This window comes from Protopterus annectens, chromosome 4.part1 (genome assembly GCF_019279795.1).
Source record: "Protopterus annectens isolate FY-2018-M chromosome 4.part1, PAN1.0, whole genome shotgun sequence".
In the NCBI taxonomy this organism is placed as follows: Eukaryota; Metazoa; Chordata; order Ceratodontiformes; family Protopteridae; genus Protopterus; species Protopterus annectens.
The window spans coordinates 606,629,119-606,648,542 of record NC_056734.1 but is presented as its reverse complement, the minus strand read 5'-3'; the positions used below and the strand labels follow the sequence as shown (position 1 = coordinate 606,648,542).

Sequence of the window (19,424 nt, the reverse complement as noted above, 5' to 3'; positions counted from 1 at the left end):
TATTACCTGGGTCTATGGCATAGAGAGATGATGTTCTGATTATAACCTAGATGACCCAAATATGAATCGCTGGGTCAGTGAAGGATGAGCGTGAGCAGTTTATGCCAGCTTACCCATCCTCAGATGAGAGAATGGTGCTTCCAATCATTCAATTTCCTCCAAACAGATAGGGGCTTGCATGACACCAGAAAGGCCATAACCTGGGGCATGGACTTGCTTCTACCAATCAGGTGATGGTAGACCTTATTAGTAAGTGTGTGGAACCACATGTATGCATGTATGTATGTATGTATGTATGTATGAGGGCACTGCAGGCATCTTTGGTAACATTGCCACTCACGTCAACCATGAAAGGCAAGGTTAGGGCTTAAAGTAAAACCCTGTGATCGATGGCTGTCTGAATGATAGCCTCTATCAAGCTAATCTCACCCAAAATGGATTACAAAATTGGCATCTTGCTTGTTGCTGGTGGGCAGCTGTTTGACAAGAATCATGGATAATTATCAGCTGTCTTAGGAGAAAAAATAAATAAAATAACTACAGTATTATAGGTTCGTATGAGGCTAACTGCCCTTGGGGGCTCTTTTAAACCTAGCTAATTACGCCATGTGAGAATCAAACCCTGTACCTTATGCTTGTAAGGTAAACACCTTAACCATTATGCCAACCTCCCATCCCCATTCATTCTCCAAAGTCACCTTCAAAACACAACGGGTGTCCTCGTAAATCAGCCCTGAAATATGCTTCACACCACCTTGGTGAGCCATATGACAAATAGTGGACTTAGTAATACCTTGAATATTATCTCCCAAAAACCTTATGATGCCTTTTAGCACTACCTTTCCAAGGCCCTTTCCTCCTTTACCATGATCAGACATGACTCATTGAATTGAATACTAACCTAACCAGCTCAACTAGATCGACAAATAGGGCAGAAAGTTTATGACTTTTATGGCAAAGACACTTAGTCATCTTATAAGCCTCACAGTTAAACAGTTAGGAATATCCTATGGCTATACAAATAAAATCTAGTTGTTTATATACCAGTGACAAAATGCAATGAACTTAAAAATACATGTATAAAAATATGCCATGTAGGACATGTCTGCATGCAATTATTAACCTTTATAAGTTATGCAACTTGTTTTAACAGAACTGTACTTAGGTAAATGAAATGCATATTTACTTCCCTGAAACACAATCTAAATTATATAACTAATGTACTGTCTTCATGTCCCTACATACTGTGTTATAGAAAACCACAGGAATGTTCTGGACAGATACAACTCATATAGGATAGATTCATAGATATTTCAAGGCCACTGAGTCTCATGACTATCCTTGTCTTGCCAGTACCCTCCCTCGGGCAGCACTTCTTTTCTCCTGAAGGGCCATAGAGGGCAGTCCTGGAGTAAACATGTCAATACCATTCAGTCATCTAGTTTATGTTTAAAGAAAAATAGTGAATCACACTGCTTAACATGCAGGGGGATGTTTATTCCAGGGGTTTGAGAGGTGTTAGTTTATAAACGTATCCCTCAATCATGTTTTATTTATCTGTTGGTGAAGATTTAGGCCCCTGGTTGTAGTAAAACAGTCAGTCTTACAAGCATTCCAAAATATTGGAATTGCAGAGAAAAATGAGGTCCAGGGTAATACGGTCTCTAATGGTGTAGAAAGACAGAGATCTTCCATAAAGAGATAGACTTCCAGCCATTCTTGGTAGCTCAGGGACTTTAGGCCCGTTATCTTTTTGTTCTAATTTTTTGGAATGTTTGTGAGATACATCCAAAGAGGTTTATTGTACTTTATAACTGGTCTGATTAACTCTAACTATAAGGGATTCTTTAAACCTTCATGATACTCATTTGGCAATTATCTGGGCTAAATAAAGGCTTTTCCGATAACTTTTATTTGATAGTTAAAACAGAGGGAGCTATCAACCCAAGTACCTAGGTCACTAACTACATTTTCATTTTGTGGAGGTGAGCTGTCTAGACAGTAGGATGAGTGGAGGATGGGGCTGTCAATCAAAAGTGATGATAACCCACTTTTTAGCATTTGATTTGAGTCCATTTTTAGTAGAGTTTACCAGACTGAGTTCATTCTGGACGGTTTAGGTGTCACAGGGTGATTTAACAATGACCTCATGTTTGCAATTATATGCAGACTTTGTTAGCCAGAGCTATTGGCTTTCTGTTTTGGAGATCTGATAAGTAAATACCAAAAGAAGCAGTTCCAGCACTGAATCCCAAGAGACATGACTGGTCACTTTCATACCTTCTGATGAAGTATCTGGAACTCGCACTATGTGTGGGATCTGTCTTTCAGTTTGCTATCCATCTTACCACATATGGGTCAGTTTTTAAAGCATTTAGCTTATGTACAATGCCAGTATGAGAAAAGGTGTCAAAGGTCTTAGCCAGGTCAAAATATGCTGCATGCTTGGCATGGCCACCATCTATAATCTCTGCAACTATTTCAAAGACATTTACCAGATTAAATTGACAGGATCTACCCTTCATAAAACCAAACTGTTGGGGCACAAGTCTAACACGTTTCTTGATATTACATTTTATAAGGTCAGTTATAATTCATTTCATGGCTTTGCAGATGAGGCTTGTAAGGCTGACTGTTTTTAATTACCTGGAACGGAGGGGTATTATTACTGTTTTCCACCACTTATCAGGGACAAAACCAGCAGCCAAACTTAGAGTGAACTGTCTAAGGGGTGGGTGTGAGAGGGCATGTTTGTCACTTTTAACAAACAACCAAGTATATTATCAGGTCCCCCATGGAAGATGTATTTTTGGTTCTGGTTAACACTTTAAGTAAATGATCTTTAGAGATAAGTGGGCAGTAAGGTATTCAGACATTTCTGTACTTTTGAATAGAAGTCTCATGGGTGAAGTTGGCACTAAATTTGTTTACAATTGGCAATGTCACTTGGTTCAGACTAGTAAAAACATTATTAATAAGTTGATAGTAATGTAGAGTATTGGTTTTTAGTTTTCTAACAAAGCTAAATAAGGACTTATAATTATCTTTGGCTTCAGAGAACAGCCTAAATTCATGGGCTCCTTAAGTGGATCTGATAAAGTTCTTTTTTTTTTTTTTTTGTAATGCTTTTGATATTATTATTGAGAATATGAGTTTCCCATTTACTGAATTACTGAAGGAGTTTCTTTCTTTCTTTTGTTGTATACTTTGTTTATGATTGTGGAACACCAGGGTAGCTTATTTTTTGAATTTTCCATGATACTTGGTTGTGTTAGGGACTGCTAGCTCTCTATGCATGTTTCTAAATGGGTGGAGAATTACTTAGTGAATCTTCCTGCTGAATCAAGCTCTAGGAAGCTCACATCTCCAAAATGGATATTCTCCTTATCTTGACTGTACCTTTATGTTCTGTCCAAACAATCATGAACCCGAGGAGACAGAAGACCTGCTCTTGGCAGAATAATTGTGTAAGTGACACATCTCCCCACTCGTCAAAACCAAGAACATAATGGCACTCAGCATTAGCCTCGGGACCTTTTATTGTTGTAACATCTCCCACAAAACATTTTGGGTACAAGGTTATATGCCTTTTCTAGTTCCATAAAATGCACATAGACCACAATCTCACAATCCCTGCGATATCTGTGGAAGGGCAAAGAGATGATTCACTGTTTCATGGCCAGTACGGAATCTACATTTCTCTTCTGAATCAGAGACTCATCTGTCAGAAACTATCAGATGAATCTTTTGTTCAGAGCCTTATCTGGTGCCCTGGGCAGTTCCCCACACTAGAAGCCCCCACAAAAAGAAATGTTTTCCACTCTGACCTGTAACTGTAACAAGCTGCTGGCAATGGTTACTAACACACTAAGCTCTGCAGATGCAATCAACATTCATTAAAAAAGCTGCAATATCACTCATGTATTAATGCCTGTACCAAATTTGCACCCCATCAACAACTGCCAATTGCACCTCCTAACAGCTTGTGTCCAGGGCAGCCATACCCCTTTACCCCATCCTAGTTATGGATCTGCTTTCTTTCCAGCTTGTGGGTAGGATTTCTAAAGAGCCTGAGGGCTGAGATCCCTCTGTAAAAGGAATAGCTCCTCCTGTTCCTCTTTTTGACAATGGAGGTCACCATTCCCAATTTGCCAGTCCTAAGCTACTTCCCCTGTCTTCCCTGCAACATTGAAAAGTCTCATTAACCATGACAACAAACAAAATCCAGTGCCTTCAGAAGTCTCATTAACCATGACAACAAACACAATCCAGTGCCTTCAGAAGTCTCATTAACCATGACAACAAACAAAATCTAGTGCCTTCAGTATTTTCAGCTGGATCTCATCCATTTCTGCAGCATCATTATTGACGATTCATTTAATAACAGCAGAACTGTTTCATTCCTACAGTGAACTTAACTACAAAAATGGACTCAGTCTCAACAGCCGTTTCTTGCACTGCTTCCTCAAAGGAAGGAATATCTTCTGGGCTCAGTGGCTCCTCATATAGTTCCTTGCACCTCCTGACAAAATATCAAACCGGGATCAATATTTCTCTACCCATGCTGAGAACTGCCTGGGCAGTGCCCTCAATTACTGAGGCTGCCAAACTGACATTCTCCATTGCTTTAACAAAACTCTTTCCACTTTCTGACTGCTAGTACTGTTGCTTTTCTGTGTTGTTAATGTGTTTCAGTCATATCCAGAGTCACCTGTCAGCACTGCATGGAAGGTTTCCTGTTTTAACTTAATGTTCTTCCTCATGATTGGTTGATATGGTGACAATCACAAACCAACTTCTGCTACAACTGCTTGCCACTGCCTCAGCTACTGAAGTCTAGAATAAGATCCATTGGGAGTCCACAGCCACAGCATATACCCAGCATGGAAGAAATTATTCTGTAAGTGGAAGTAGAGCTCTTGCCACACCACAGAATCTCATACATATTCCCAAGTCACTCTCAGTACACTTTAGGATATTCTATCTACTGTCCTGGCTATCTGAGGCAATTCCTCTCCAAGTATTGATCAGATGACAGCTGTTGATCTGCCAAGTAGTGATCAAATTACAGCTCTTGACCTGTCTTTTCCTGGCAGAGCTGAACATATGATCTCAGGCCTGACATGAAGACTGGAAAGTTAGTGATTGACATTTGGTACCAAATACAACTGTAAGCAGCCCTGTGTTTTTAACATGGTGTTCATTATGTGTGATCCATAGCTATCACAGCAGGCCAGTGACATTTCACATCTTGTGTTCATGTCAGGCAAACGTTTACTCCCAGTCATGCCCTGTAAAGGTATATCCATCATTTACCTAAGAATATTAAAGTTTTCCAGCATGCATAATCTTCCAGAAGGTAAAATACTTTTGAAGAGGTGTTCGAGTCATATTCAAAAACAACAGTCAGTTTTCCTTCATGGAGTTGACATTTGCATTGATGTTACCCTTTCATCTACTGGCACTAATTCGAACTGTATGTCTGTCAGCTGGGGGCTCGTGACTATCTCCATCATAATTGGGGTTTCTCTGAAGAGAGACTGTGGGAAAGATGAGAGACTCCCCTGTTAATAATTGTGAATGGAAAAAAATGTCTTGTTTCTAACTACTACTACTGTTTTTTATTTGATGTAACAAAAGTTATATGAGTGCCAAACTGACAAATGGAGAGGATCGGCCGCCGAAAGCATCTGGCCTGACACTAACTACTCTAAAGTGATTTTTGGATCCTGAACCCAGATTTATGTACAGAAAAGGCAAGCTATCTAGCTGACACTTTTCACCATCTGTAAAGCTCTGCCTCCCTTCCCAGCAGTGAGTTAGCATTCCACATCTGAAAAGCCTTTTCGCTGTCAGAGTCCGTACTCCTAATCTGTCCTGCTCCTGCCACCCACTCAGCTGGAATCATACCCAACACCCCCCCCCCCTTTGCTTTCTATTTAGTGAGCCCACATAGTAGCCCAATACATCTTTTTTAGGCTGAGCCTGAGCAGGATATAGGAGTAAGTCATGCAATGGGTAGTCACTGGCGTACATCACCTCCAAGCCTGGCTGTAGGGAATTGTTCTCATTAAAAACATTAGTAACATATACTTAGTAACACATTCATTAACAGTGTTTTATGAATTTTTAATATATACATTTGCCATTATGATATTTTTATAACATTAAATATTTTAGGTTAAGTATAGATTTACTGAGTTGTCCCTTAACTCCTGTTGTGGGTTAGGCCCTCTGACTTTATTTTAGGTTGTTAGGTATAGGTCTACTGAGTAGCCCCCATTACTCTTGTTGTGGGTAAGGCCCTCTGATTCATTTAATGAACCATCACAGGGTCAGAATTTTGGATTTCTCTTTGGAAAGCTTATTCTTTAAGATCTCTTTGTCAAGGATGACCTTCAACATAGCAATACGTATCACAAGAACACACAAGCACCTTGACTTTGATATGGTCATGTGATCCCAGGGGATCATTTTGACTGATTAAAAAAGAATGCAGTCACTCTGGTATTCAGTGAATTATGTCAATATACCTTATTTTGTGCATCCCCTGCTCTTCTGTTGTCCCTGCACCTTGTATTTAAGATGATAGCCCTTATTGTAGTAACCTGTTTCAGATAAGTAACTTTTCTCACAAATGTGCAAAAAGTGTGATTCACACACACACACATATGCAGATCACTAAGTTGTGTAATTGTCCTCACACAATTACCTTGCCTTTGGTTTTATCAGTGATAACAATGAAATATGAAAGCTGGTAATTTATCGTAAATGCTTGCACTGCCACGCTGCATAAAGGAAGACTGGTGCACGTCAGTACAGGTAGTCACATCACAAAGAAGTTGCTTAATACATACGCAGGTTAAATAATCACAGAAAAGAAAACATTCCATGGTACTACAACAGTAGATGATGCAGAAACTTATGGGGAGTGGGAATGCAAGTAAATGGGATGAGTGGGTGGGCAGAGGACAAAGCAAGGTATGATTTGTTGAATTTGAAGAGTGAAAGGAAGTGAAGCTACAGCAGGTGAGTAAGTAGCCAGATGGAGCTACTGAGCTGCTGTGTCAAACAAAAGGAAGAAAGAGCTTAATGAGAGTAAGCTGAAGGCTGACAAATCAGCCTGAGGCAGCCATCCAGGCACCGTTATGGAGGTGAGTAAGTGCAGTGGTTTTCAACCTTTTTAGACTTATTTTGGGGACCGTTAAGGCAGAAATAAAAAGCATTATTTATAAGGAACCAATTAAAACAATTGCTGTTTGAGTGTTGTGTGCCAAATGATATGAAGTCTGAAACTACAGTCCTTTTTATGAGGAACAGACCAAAAATACGGGGCAAAAATTTAGACAGTTGAGGGATATGCTGCTTACCTACCTCTTGCACACACACACACACACACACACACACACACACACACACACACACACACACACACACACACACACCATACCTCTCAACATCTTAGCACAAAAAATCTAGGCAAAAATAATGGTGGGACAAAGCCCGCAAAATAGGGACAAACTTTAAATATCGCTCTCACAAACGTATAAAGTTGCTAGAATAACAGGTATTGTGTTATCATGAATTTTCTGAAGGATATGAAGTCTGAAACTCAAATGCCTGTCATTATTTAATGAATTCTGTCCTCACAGATTTGCCACAATAACCCTAAAAAACACAAATTTTATGAGGAACAGACTAAAAATATGAAGCAAAAATCTGGATATTTTGTGAAAATCTGCACAGCTGAGTGACACCTCCCTCCCTCTTTTACACACACACACACACACACACACACACACACACACACACACACACACACACACACGCGCGCGCGCACATGCACATACACACCTACCTACCTACCTATTTCTTACATATGCACACACACCTATCACGCACACACATACATCTACTTCTCACTTGTCCATTTGTATTCTGCATTTAAAATGTCTTCTGGCATTCAAATTCATCATGTGTGGAAGATGAAGATGTAAACAGCAGGTTGTACAGACACAGAAAATGAAAACAGGTCACGCATACCTGTTGCATCTGTGCGACTGGATGCAAAGGGCATTGTTCTTAAAGAAGAATGCTTTTAACATTTTGTCTTTAATTAAATAAGTCTCCAGCTAGTGGACCTTAGTCTTTCATGGATTGGCAGGAAATTTCTGCTGGACTGGACCCAGTCCGCAGGCTGGCAGTTGAAAAACACTTAGTTAATGTATGAAGAAAGCATGGGGTATTGTTTGAGGGAGAGTAGAGATGCAGCGAGAAATTGACTGGCAAGAAGGATTAGGAGATGGTGAAGGATGTAGAATAGAAGTTTAGACATAAGCAGAGGGAGGAAGGAAATGGCTTCTCAAAAATAATAACAGATAGGAGCTATCCTGTTTGAGAAGAAAAACACAAAAAGAAGAGATCAGGAATGTTGGGAAGGGTAGGAGATTATAGTACAATACTGTATGTAATACAGAGGATTATCCCAAAGTAAGGAAAAGATCCATGACAAAAATATTCATGTTGAGGAGAAAAGGAAGTCGCAGAGAAACTGCAAACTGGAGAGAGAGAAAAGAAGGGGCACAACGTTAACTACAAGGTTGTACAGATCTAGCCATGTAGCCCTAAAAAGGAAGTAGAACTACTTCTGAGGAGAAGCAAACTATTACAAGCTATCATGATCTACAAGTAGGTGCTATGGCCTAGTTAAAGCTTAAGAAGACCAAAGGTAAAGAACTGATAGAGAGCTTTGGATGCATACAGGATGTGAGACAGTGTGGACTGAAACTAGTGGTGATTTATTAACAAACAACCTGTCTGGTTTTATCTCCTGGGCAATGATTTGAGGTGGGAGTAAAGTAATTTTACAGGATACACAAGGAGAAGCAGGCACCAGAAAAGTAATACATAACAGGCAGTGAAAGGTTCTTTTTGGCTGACTGCGGTAAGAGTAATTCATGTTGTCGGTGATCGATTCTTTGTGACTGATACAGCAGCCCTTTTTATCAGTGATAGTTTAAAGGTGACTGATTAGGATCAGAACAATGTGGCAGATTCAGATTGGCTAGCTAGGATTATGGCTATCAGTATTACCAATGACAGAGTCGGGGTGACTGACTAGTATTAGGGCAATCTATGTTGCAGGAAACTAAGACAAAATGTATGAGAGGCCCAGTGTAAACACTGTACTCATGATAGGTTTGAATAAAACATTCTGTCAAGTAGCACAGTATGTCACCTATTGTTGAAACTTTGCTCTTAAAACAATAAGCATAATATCCAGCATGTAGTTCCTGAGGTACTGATGGACAACACACTGAATGGAACCAATGTATTCATTCAGATCTGCTTCTGTATAATATTGACACAAGTTTAGCATTAATGAAACCTGAGGGCAGAGCATGAAAGATGTTTGTAGCATAATTCTGTTTAATATTACTACATCAAAAAGTAATAAAAGGCAGCTGTTTTCTTCTGATCCTGCTTCTAAATTACTAACTTTATTAAATTTAGAAATAAAATTTCTCTTAAGCATGCTGTCAAAATCCTGCCCGTCATTTCTGTAAGGCATATTTCTACATTTTCCTTGAAGACCTGTCTGAGGAAGGGTCTTTATTAATTCATTGAAATACGTATTTGTCGAAGACATATTCCACAAAGGCTAAACAATGAAATTCATTACAGCGAAGCACAGAATTTTTCCCAGGATTAGGAACCAGCCATCCTCTAGCACTTTGGAACACAAACCACACTAAATCAAATTCACCCAAGTGGGGCTTCACCCCCCCCCCCACACACCCTCTCTAATTATATATACCAACTCCGAGATCACACTATGGTGGGGAAAAGGACAAAGCTGTGCTAGTGGCCCAGTGATTTGTAACCCTGGGAAAAATCCCATGCTTTGCTGTAATGAATTTTGCTGTTTAGCCATCGATTAATACATATTTCAATGAACTAATATAGACCCCTGAATACAGGGTCATGTTGTCAGAACCCTTTTACAAAAATGTTGATTGGATGGGCATGTAGTAAAAGCTACAGAGTGTACTAGAAAAGATCAATTGATTCATGTTTTTTTAAATAGACAGGCTACTGTTAAGGTGAACGTCTAAGGCATTATGCAACTTGGACACCCTCCTACACAATCTTTATAAGTGACACTTTAAATTATTTACAAGCTACATTTGCTACAAACCTCTGTAATATAATTTGTCATGTGTGGATCGACAATGGCACAGTTTATGAGATAACAGTGCTGCATCTCACTATTCCTACCGTCAGCAGGTAGGCCTTTTGCTGCCTTGTACTTTGATCTTCAGAACATTGACATATCCTGCTCATGGCTGTGTCTCACTTCTTTCAGCGTTGTTTGAACCCAAAGATATGAAGTATGAGCTGGACAGGGATCCCAACAATGAACCGTCTATCACCGAGATGACTGAAAAGGCCATTCAGATCCTACAAAAAAATCCCAAAGGCTTCTTCTTGCTGGTAGAAGGTAAGGGTATATTTTACCCCAGTACTATAACTTCTAACTTAGTAGCATCCATGATCATTTTGTGAAGAACTTTTATGAGAATTTTGATGACTAATCTGTACTCACCCTATGTCTCACAGTTATTGTGAATGATCAGACATGGTTTATAATTTCTGATAGAAAATCTGGTTCTTGCAGCTATCACAACTATTGTAAGGCAAGCCCTTGGACATCTGCTGGAAATGGAAAGTTGTACACTAAAACTAAGGTGAACTAAAAGCTAACTTAATAATTGATTTCTTGGAGTTTTGGGGTGAATATAAAAATACTGAACCATCCTACCAATTCATAAATAAGAAGCTTTAATAACATAATTGCTGTTCACTGATTGGCTTAGTGGGCATTTTAACTAATTTACTGTTTACTACAGACTCATACAGTAATAAGGGTAATATATTATTGGTATTTACTGTTTACTTATTTAGAATGTAATAGTAATTTACATTGTCTGAAAAAACATCTATCATAATGTAATTTGTAAGAGGACCAAGTGTTATCTTAAACACCTTAAAAACTACATGGGAATTAAAGGAGTCACCAGCCCCTATTACAGATATTTTGACATGAAATACAATATACATATATTTTTGATTGGAGACATTTTCATCATGTATGTAATTGATTGTAGATCAGCTTCTCCAGTTCGATCCTCGGCTTTGGTGCCTTCTGTGTGGAGTCTGCATGCCCTCCCTGTGGTCACAGGGGTTTCCTCTAGGTGCTCCGGTTTCCTCCCACATCCCAAAGACATGCTGTAGGTGGATTGGACACTCTAAATTGGCCCTAGGCGTGTGTGCATGCATGTGTGTGCCTTCCGTTGAAGGTTGGGCGCCGGGCTGGCAACTCGACACCGTAAAACTCTACAGCCAATCATGAGCGGACAGGTGATCCACTGTGGCGACCCCTAACTGGGAAAAGCTAAAAGAAGAAGAAGACGAAGATGTAATTGATTGCAGCTCTGCTTACACTGGGGAGCATCAAGCACATACACACATACACTGTATTCATGGTGTATTGTACTCATTGTTCAGTGTTCTTAACAATCACAAGTCTCAACCCAACATTTTGAAGATACATGATTTATGGAACACTTTCCAACAATCTTCCTTATCCTACCTATGATTTGACTGCCAGACATTCTGGGTTGTCTCCATATCTCAGGATTACTGAAATGTCACTGCTGTAGACAGTAATCATAATCACCACTGGCCCTGTTGGTTTTATTGTTCTGTGTGGTAACTAAGAGTGGGGTTTTATGGAAACTGGCATATGCCTCATGCTAACAACATTTTGAGAGCTACAGTGGTGGTTCATAGATTACTTCAAGTGCAGTTTTCTTTTTGAGGGATTTGGGCACATTTACACTGCTACTGAATGGTGCCGACATGGAACTCCACCAACATTTGTGGAGAGTTACTACCCTGCATTAATCATTTTTTTGCTCCCCTTCTTCTAGAGAAGAAGAGACAGATTCATTGTATTATATCATGCTTCTAGTTGGAACTTTGATTTATGAGGCTGAGACTTATTTTTTAATATGTTTTCTTTATCATCACAGTGATATGACACCTACTGACATGGTATTTTTTAAGCTCACCTCATTATCTTTACATCATATATTTTTTGAAAACATGAAGTCTTCCAGATACAGCTTTGCCAGTGGAGGAAGGTTGCACAATTTACTTTATTCCACCTGATGCTTCAACAAAACAATGAAAAGTTTCCTCATCACAATACTTAAGCTCTAAGACTGCTCCTCCACTCTCCCATATTTGTTTAGGTCCTTCTGGGGAGTTACACAAGAATCAGTCAAGTAGGGATGTCTCTCATTCTACTATCTTTTATTTAATGTGTCATGTAATTTATCCTCATCTGTATTTTACTTCCATGCCACTTAATCTGCTTGCCTTACTCCCTGCTTAATTCCCCATGTTCTTCAGTTCCGTTCTCCATCTTTCTTTTGAACATCTGTATCATATACCTCTGCTCCCTCCTGTTCTATACACAATAATTATTGAGGGTACTCAAGCTGTTCGCATGCAGCAGGTGGAAATGGCCTGTATCATATTATTCTTTTCTGAACCCCTCCTACCAGCCTGATGCCTTTCTTGAGTTCAGGCCTCCAGAATATAGTGCAGTATTCCAATCAAAGCTCTTTACCAATGATTTGTATGTGGAGTGTGGTTCACATTCCTGGAGACTACACCTCTGGTTAATCTTATAATCCTATATCACTGTTAATGTATTTTATCCTTAGTGTGTTGATGTCTGCAAGGGCATTTCCTCATTAACATTGTACAAAAGCTGCCCTCTGATGTCAGAAGATGATACTTCCTTAAAGGAGAATATTGGTATGAGCTCTCTCTCTTATCCTAATGTTGTCCCTTCTGAAGATTTGGAAGACAAGATTCTCCTCATCCTAATGTCTGATCACTGTTACTCATGTCTTAATATTTCTGACAATGTTTATTATTCTCTTCTGGAATACAGATTAAAAATTGATTAAATGTATTTCTAAGAATCCTGATATCTACAAACATGCTATAATTTCCCTCATCTTAAAGATGGTTCTTGATTTCTCTTTCTTTACAGACAGACTTCTAGGGTTCTATTTGGGGTTTGAGAAGGTGTAGTGAGATCTTCTGCTATGAGAAGTACTTCATCTTATCTTAAATGTACTCTAATAAAGATGCACCTTGGATGCTTGTTTTTTTAAACTAGCCTACGTATTCTCAAGACCTCTTAGTCCTCTAAATTCTCCTGCAGAATGTTATGCTTAGTTCCCAGCATCCATGACCTAATATTTAAAATTATTAAGCATGATAGACACATACCTTTCAACTTCTAAGTGCAAGAAAGCTGGACAAAGCCACAAATAAGGAGGCCCACAATCAGGGACAATTTTTAAATATTGTTCTTATAAATTTAGAAAGTTGCTAGATTAGCATTTTCTGAGGGTATGACATCTGAAACTCAAAGGACTGTCAATATTTAGTGACTTCAAAACTCATTGATTTGGCTGAAAAACACATTTTGTGAGTGACAGACTAAAAATATGAAGCAACAATTTGCACATCCTGTGAAAATCTGGACATTTGAGAGGTATGGATAGACAGCAAGGTGACTCAGTGGCACAACATTTAAACAAAGGTAGGCATATTTAGTTATGAGATAAAAAATTAACTTCTGGGAATAACTTATTTTTCAAAACAGATATTTAGATGCTTCCTAGTAATGTCCCCAGTGTCAGCTCATCCTCACATGAGGGAAACATTGTTTATCAGAAGCTCACCCATGGAATTGATAGGGAAATTAATTCCTTACTGATGTTGCTTTTCTCTTTTCTTCCTCCAATATTCTACCTTTTGAGCACGGTCTTTTGTTATAAGACAGTTGCACCATAAAAGAAAAAATAATCTGGGTAGCTCAATTTTTCTCTGCAGTATTGTCTGCATCATTTTAAGCGATTTACATTCTTTTCAGACTTGTTAAACCCCCAAAATTGCTTAATGGGGGCTGTAGAACCAGTTTTTTTGATCCAACAAAACACGCTGTGTCTCCATAGTATTATACAAGACAGGCAAAGCACTTTCTGTGATCATTCCCTCTATTCACTTAGTTTGGGAATACCGTAATTCCCTGGGTTCTCTAATCACATCTACCAAAAGGGTTAATTTATCTTTATTTAATGACTCTCTGATTCTGTGCTTATCTTCTATAAGCATGTTAAGGTACTTTTGAATGTCAGACTTTTAAATTCCAAGTTAATGGAGTTTTTTTTTCATGCTCAGCATCGTGGTTTCAGGCCACAGTTGCTATCATTGGCATAAAGTAGGTCATATGCAAATGTCTGTGCACACTTAAAAGACTAGCTTAACATCTATTACCTGATTTCAGGAATTTATATTGACTCTGTAGCCATTCTTTTCATAGCAAGAGTCAGTGACCTTAATTATTTTATTTTATTATGACTGAATAGACTTAGATTATGTAATTGTCTTCGCTACTTACTGACTTTTCTTTATTGACAACTGACTAGAATATGATGTAATATGATGTAATAGGTACTATGCAAGGCTTCATGTCAAGTTTATGAATGTCTAGAGTTCAGATTCCAATTAAATATGAAAGAAATGAATTTGAAGATAAATTTGAAGCCTGTGTTTATGGAATACAGGTACCAACAACTCTTGTGGCCCTTACTTAATTTAATCAACCCTCAGGTCACTGCAGTCTGGGGAAAAGGGAATTCCATCTGCACTTATCTCATGCAAGTTTTTCACACTAGTGATGATAGTAGGTTCAAAGATTCACAAGTTTATAGGTAAGTACTAGGCTAGCTACCCTTGTGGGTTATTTTAAGCCTAGCCAATTTCCCTTTTGGTTCTTGAATTAATCAATCCTATCAGGTGTTAGATTGGCCTTATCCATCCCATGTTAAAAAATTATATATTAACTTAGTGAGAATAACTGGGATCATGCCATACATCATTTAAGGGGACCCATGCATGGGATACAACATTTGGGAACTGCTTCTGTTTATTATATATTATATAAGGGGCAGTCCTGGGGCAAATTTTCTGTTTCCCATCCAAAGATCAAAGCTGTGCTTCACTATGGACAGGGTAGGCTTTGTTTTACATAGATGTGGAGTCTGCTCCAGAGCAGCATATATACCTATCCCTCCAAGCCATTCTGTCGACATTGCAGAAGAGGTTTAGATCCCTAGACTGAATATTTCTGATGCCATTTGACTTTCTGATGTGCAGTAAATCCATTAGTATTAGGTTGGAGAATGCCTAGTATGCCAAACACGGGTCACCTCTTAGCAGTCTGTAGGATACCAGTTATGGTGACAGAGCTTTGAGTTGGTCCATGCAGGACATATTATTTAGGCTTAATATCCTTTTAGTAAGGTATCTCTTTGAGTGCTCCAGTTGTTGCATGTGTCTGGACAGATACATGCCAGAAGGAGCATTATAATCAATGGCTGGTCTAAAGAGGGCTGAGCAAAGGGGGCAATGACATTCTTAAATCTAGAAACAATCCCTTTGTTTATAAGCTGTACAATATAAAAGGACTTTCATATGACAATGGATACACATTGCTTGGAAGTTAAGTCACTGGGTCAACTCATCACGGCATATTGTCACCGTGGTAATTTCCAAGAGTAGATGCCTTCTCAAAGCATACAATAATGCATATTTGGTATATAGTTTCAGTACATGATTTTGGCACCGGTTATTTATTTGGGACAAACTTTCCTGCAGGCTGGCTATGTCATTTAGGGATTCAATTACTGTTTCTAGCTTGCAGTCATCTGCAAACTTTAACAGACAGACTTTGGTATTAGCTATTACTTCAGATAAATAGATGCCAAACAGAAGAAGCCCAGCATAGAACCTTGGGGGACTCCACTGGTAACTGATCTCTTTTTGAAGCTAACATCCCCTATTTTGATTTCCTGTGTCCTGTGTGTGAACCATTTGGCAATCCAGCAGATGGCATAGGGTTTTATTCTCAGTTTTGTTAGGTTTTCTACTATGTCTGAGAGGGGGACTGTGCCAAAAGCTTTCGCCGGGTTGAGGCATGCAGTGTACCATTTTTCCTTCATCCATTGTTTTGGTGACCTTTTCAAAAAAGTCCGCTAGGTTGTGCAAGTATGACGTGCTTTTGACAAATCTAAGCTGAGATGGGTTCACTGTTTGGAGGTTGTCTATGACCTTATAAATTAGTTCCATGATAAGTCTTGGTATAGCTTCATATAGGAGTCTGGTCAGACTTATGGGTCTGTAATTGCCTAAGTCTATGGAAGGTTCTCCCTTATGCAAGGGAATGACTGTAGCTGTTCTCCATTTGTTTGATATAAAACCTGTACAGAGGCTGAGGTTGAACCATGTTGTTAGTGGAAGCAGCCCAGTACACTCAGCACATACTCCCATATCCAGGTGTCCCTTTGTTATATCTATTTACTATTTCCCCTGTTCTGATTTCTGAGACAACTCCATTAATCCCTGCTTTGTGTTGCCTCCTTCTTCCTAGTCAGTTTTTGACCTCAACAAATGCAATTCCACTATGAAAACTAACTTTAAAAGAATTATAGAATTTGAACTGTATTAATTGTTTGAAATTTTAGTCTTCTAGAGTATTTTCTCTGGATAAACCACTCTTTCAACGCAGTACTGTTTTCCAACACGAATTTTAAATCTTCGTACTTGTACTCATAGTTAACTACCGTAATCTTCCTACCTTCTTTTTCTTTCCTGCCTTATTTATCCCTCACGGAATATGCAAATATTGCAGCTACATCTCTTATTTCTTTTTTTTTCTGACAAATGCATATTAAGCTTCTTTTATTTTGTCTTCTGTGATTTATGACGTAAACCTCATACCACTTCGATTGTTCATTTCTATGAATATTCAGCTCTATCTTTGTCTTTAAATATGTGTGACATTTAAACTACACTCAATATTCAAGAAGAGGATTTGTCTAGCTATTTATACAGATGACTTATAACCTCTTTTCCCAACTGGCTATTTCTCTACATATATTTTTTATATTATATACTATCGTGAATTTTGGACAACAACTTGACAATTCATACTCCTATAAAAGGTTAAATATGAGAATATTAATACATAACTTACAGCTTACATGTTCTTTTTTTTTAAATGTGGACTCTTACTTCATAAACTCAAGCTGCTTAGTGCCAAAAAGGAACTGATGTAGTGTTTCTATCCTTGCTAAGTGCCAACATAAAAATATCACAAGCATATTTAATAACAGTAAAAAATTCATAAATGAACTGTTACCACAACATAAACATAAAATCCTCTCCATTTTTATATCACCTGCAACACTGTAGCAGAAAACCACCAACCCTATTTTGCAACTCTGCCTCCCTATGAAGCACAGCACCTCATTTCGAGTCTTAAAATTCCATGTTCCACTACATTGTACACTGAGAGTGTTTTCCACACATTCATTTTTAAGATTTTCTTAACAAATAACCATTGTAATTAGTAGAAGGAATAGCAAATCATTAACTCGAGAACTTTTTTATAAGTAAGACGCAACAGATTTTAACCATGCTGTGAGATTCCTAGCATACCTCTCAATATCTTAGTGCAAGAAATCTGGACGAAGCCAAAAATAATGGGGGAACAGAGGACCAAAAGTAGAAACACATTTAAATATTGCTCTTATAAATTTAGAAAGTTGCTAGAATAAAAGGTTTTGTGTTACCATGCATTTTCTTAATGATATGAAGATGGAAACTCAAATGTGTTATTATTTAGTGAATTCAATCCTCGACAACTTGCCAGAAAATATCAAATTTTATGGGGAACAGACCAAAAATATGAGGCAAAAATCTGGACAATCTGTGAAAATCTGGACAGTTGAGAGGTATGCTTCCTAGTTAAAGCTGTTGGCAGATGGTTCAGACTCTAAAAACATGTAGTGAGGAATGAAAGGCAGATAATTTGGTTCCCTGATAATAAAAAAGCGAAATGTCTAAAAGATTTAAATTTTCTTAGCATTATGTAACTATAAAATTTATTAGCAAAACTACATAAACTTATACATGTGATAAATACACAATTTCACAATAAATAATTTCATTTAATTTCTTTAAAAAAATCCCTGTTAATTTATCATAAAACAAATAAATTTATGCTGACATCTAGTGGCTAAATCTGAAAATAACATCACATCAGTAAACTTTTATCTGTCTGAAAACAGATATCTAAAATACAAATGAAATTGTGCCATGTCTCTCTCTCTCTCACACACACACACACACACACACACACACACACACACACACACACACACACACACACACACATAGAGTTTTTAGCATTACTTTACTTTTATAATTAAAAAAAGCGAAACGTTTATTTTTGTGTGACACTGGACACTTCATTGCATTATGGTCTTTGTATGTTGATTATAAAAGTAATTATATTTATTATAAGCGCATTGAATTTTAATTAGGTTACATACATGTAATGTGCTGCAATATGGCTGTATCTTTCCTGGATAAGAACTAGTTTTGTTTTATTGGAAATATTCACCTATTGCCTTGAAAATATACTTAAAGCACCAGAGCAATTGTTTGGTGCTGTAGTAATGGAGAACTGCACTGAAGCTCCTATTTGTTTATTTATTTATTTATTGTATTTGCCAGCTAGGAATGTTTAACTGGGAAGCCCTAATTTTTGGTTGAGACCAGCTCTAGACATACATAACCATAATTTAAAACACACACACACACACACACACATATATATATCGAAAGATCAAAAGCCCAAATCCATTACCACCGAACACACTTTAATGAAAGCGCTTTCATTGAAAAAGCACTTTCGTTAAAGTATGTTAAAAAAAAACACACAAAATCTACTTGAATGTGCCTCCCCAGCCCCCCTACTTTAGTATTCTCACTCCGTGGTCACACTACAGTGAGGAAAAGGGAATTTTCATTTACCTCACTGTAGTACGACCGGAACAACAAGCATACTTACGCGAAAGTGCTGCTTCGGTGAAGAGCACTTTCGCACAAGTATGCTCACCAAATTGGGATTCGGTGAAAGATGCAGTGGAGCATCTGTACGGATCCTATATATATATATATATATATATATATATATATATATATATATATATATATATGGTTCTAGGTTATAACACTGACAGCACACAACATCGACAACGACATCACCGACACCACATCATCGACAGCTCACAAACACGACACCACACACACTCAACACATCATCACAACAACCAATAAACAAAACAAATTCCCTGACCAAAAACCACACACACAACACAAGCACACCTAAATCCTAACAAACAAACACTAAACCTTACATACACAAC

General features: G+C 38.1%; 1 protein-coding gene across 1 annotated transcript in view; it reads left to right on the top strand.

Moving 5' to 3' along the window:
- LOC122801254 (alkaline phosphatase-like) overlaps positions 1-19,424 on the top strand; it is a 327,942-nt gene that overhangs the window by 189,759 nt on the left and 118,759 nt on the right. Inside the window, exon 8 of the mRNA XM_044070806.1 lies at positions 10,367-10,501. Coding sequence (XP_043926741.1) covers positions 10,367-10,501 — 135 coding nt within the window. The remainder of the gene's footprint in view (positions 1-10,366; positions 10,502-19,424) is intronic.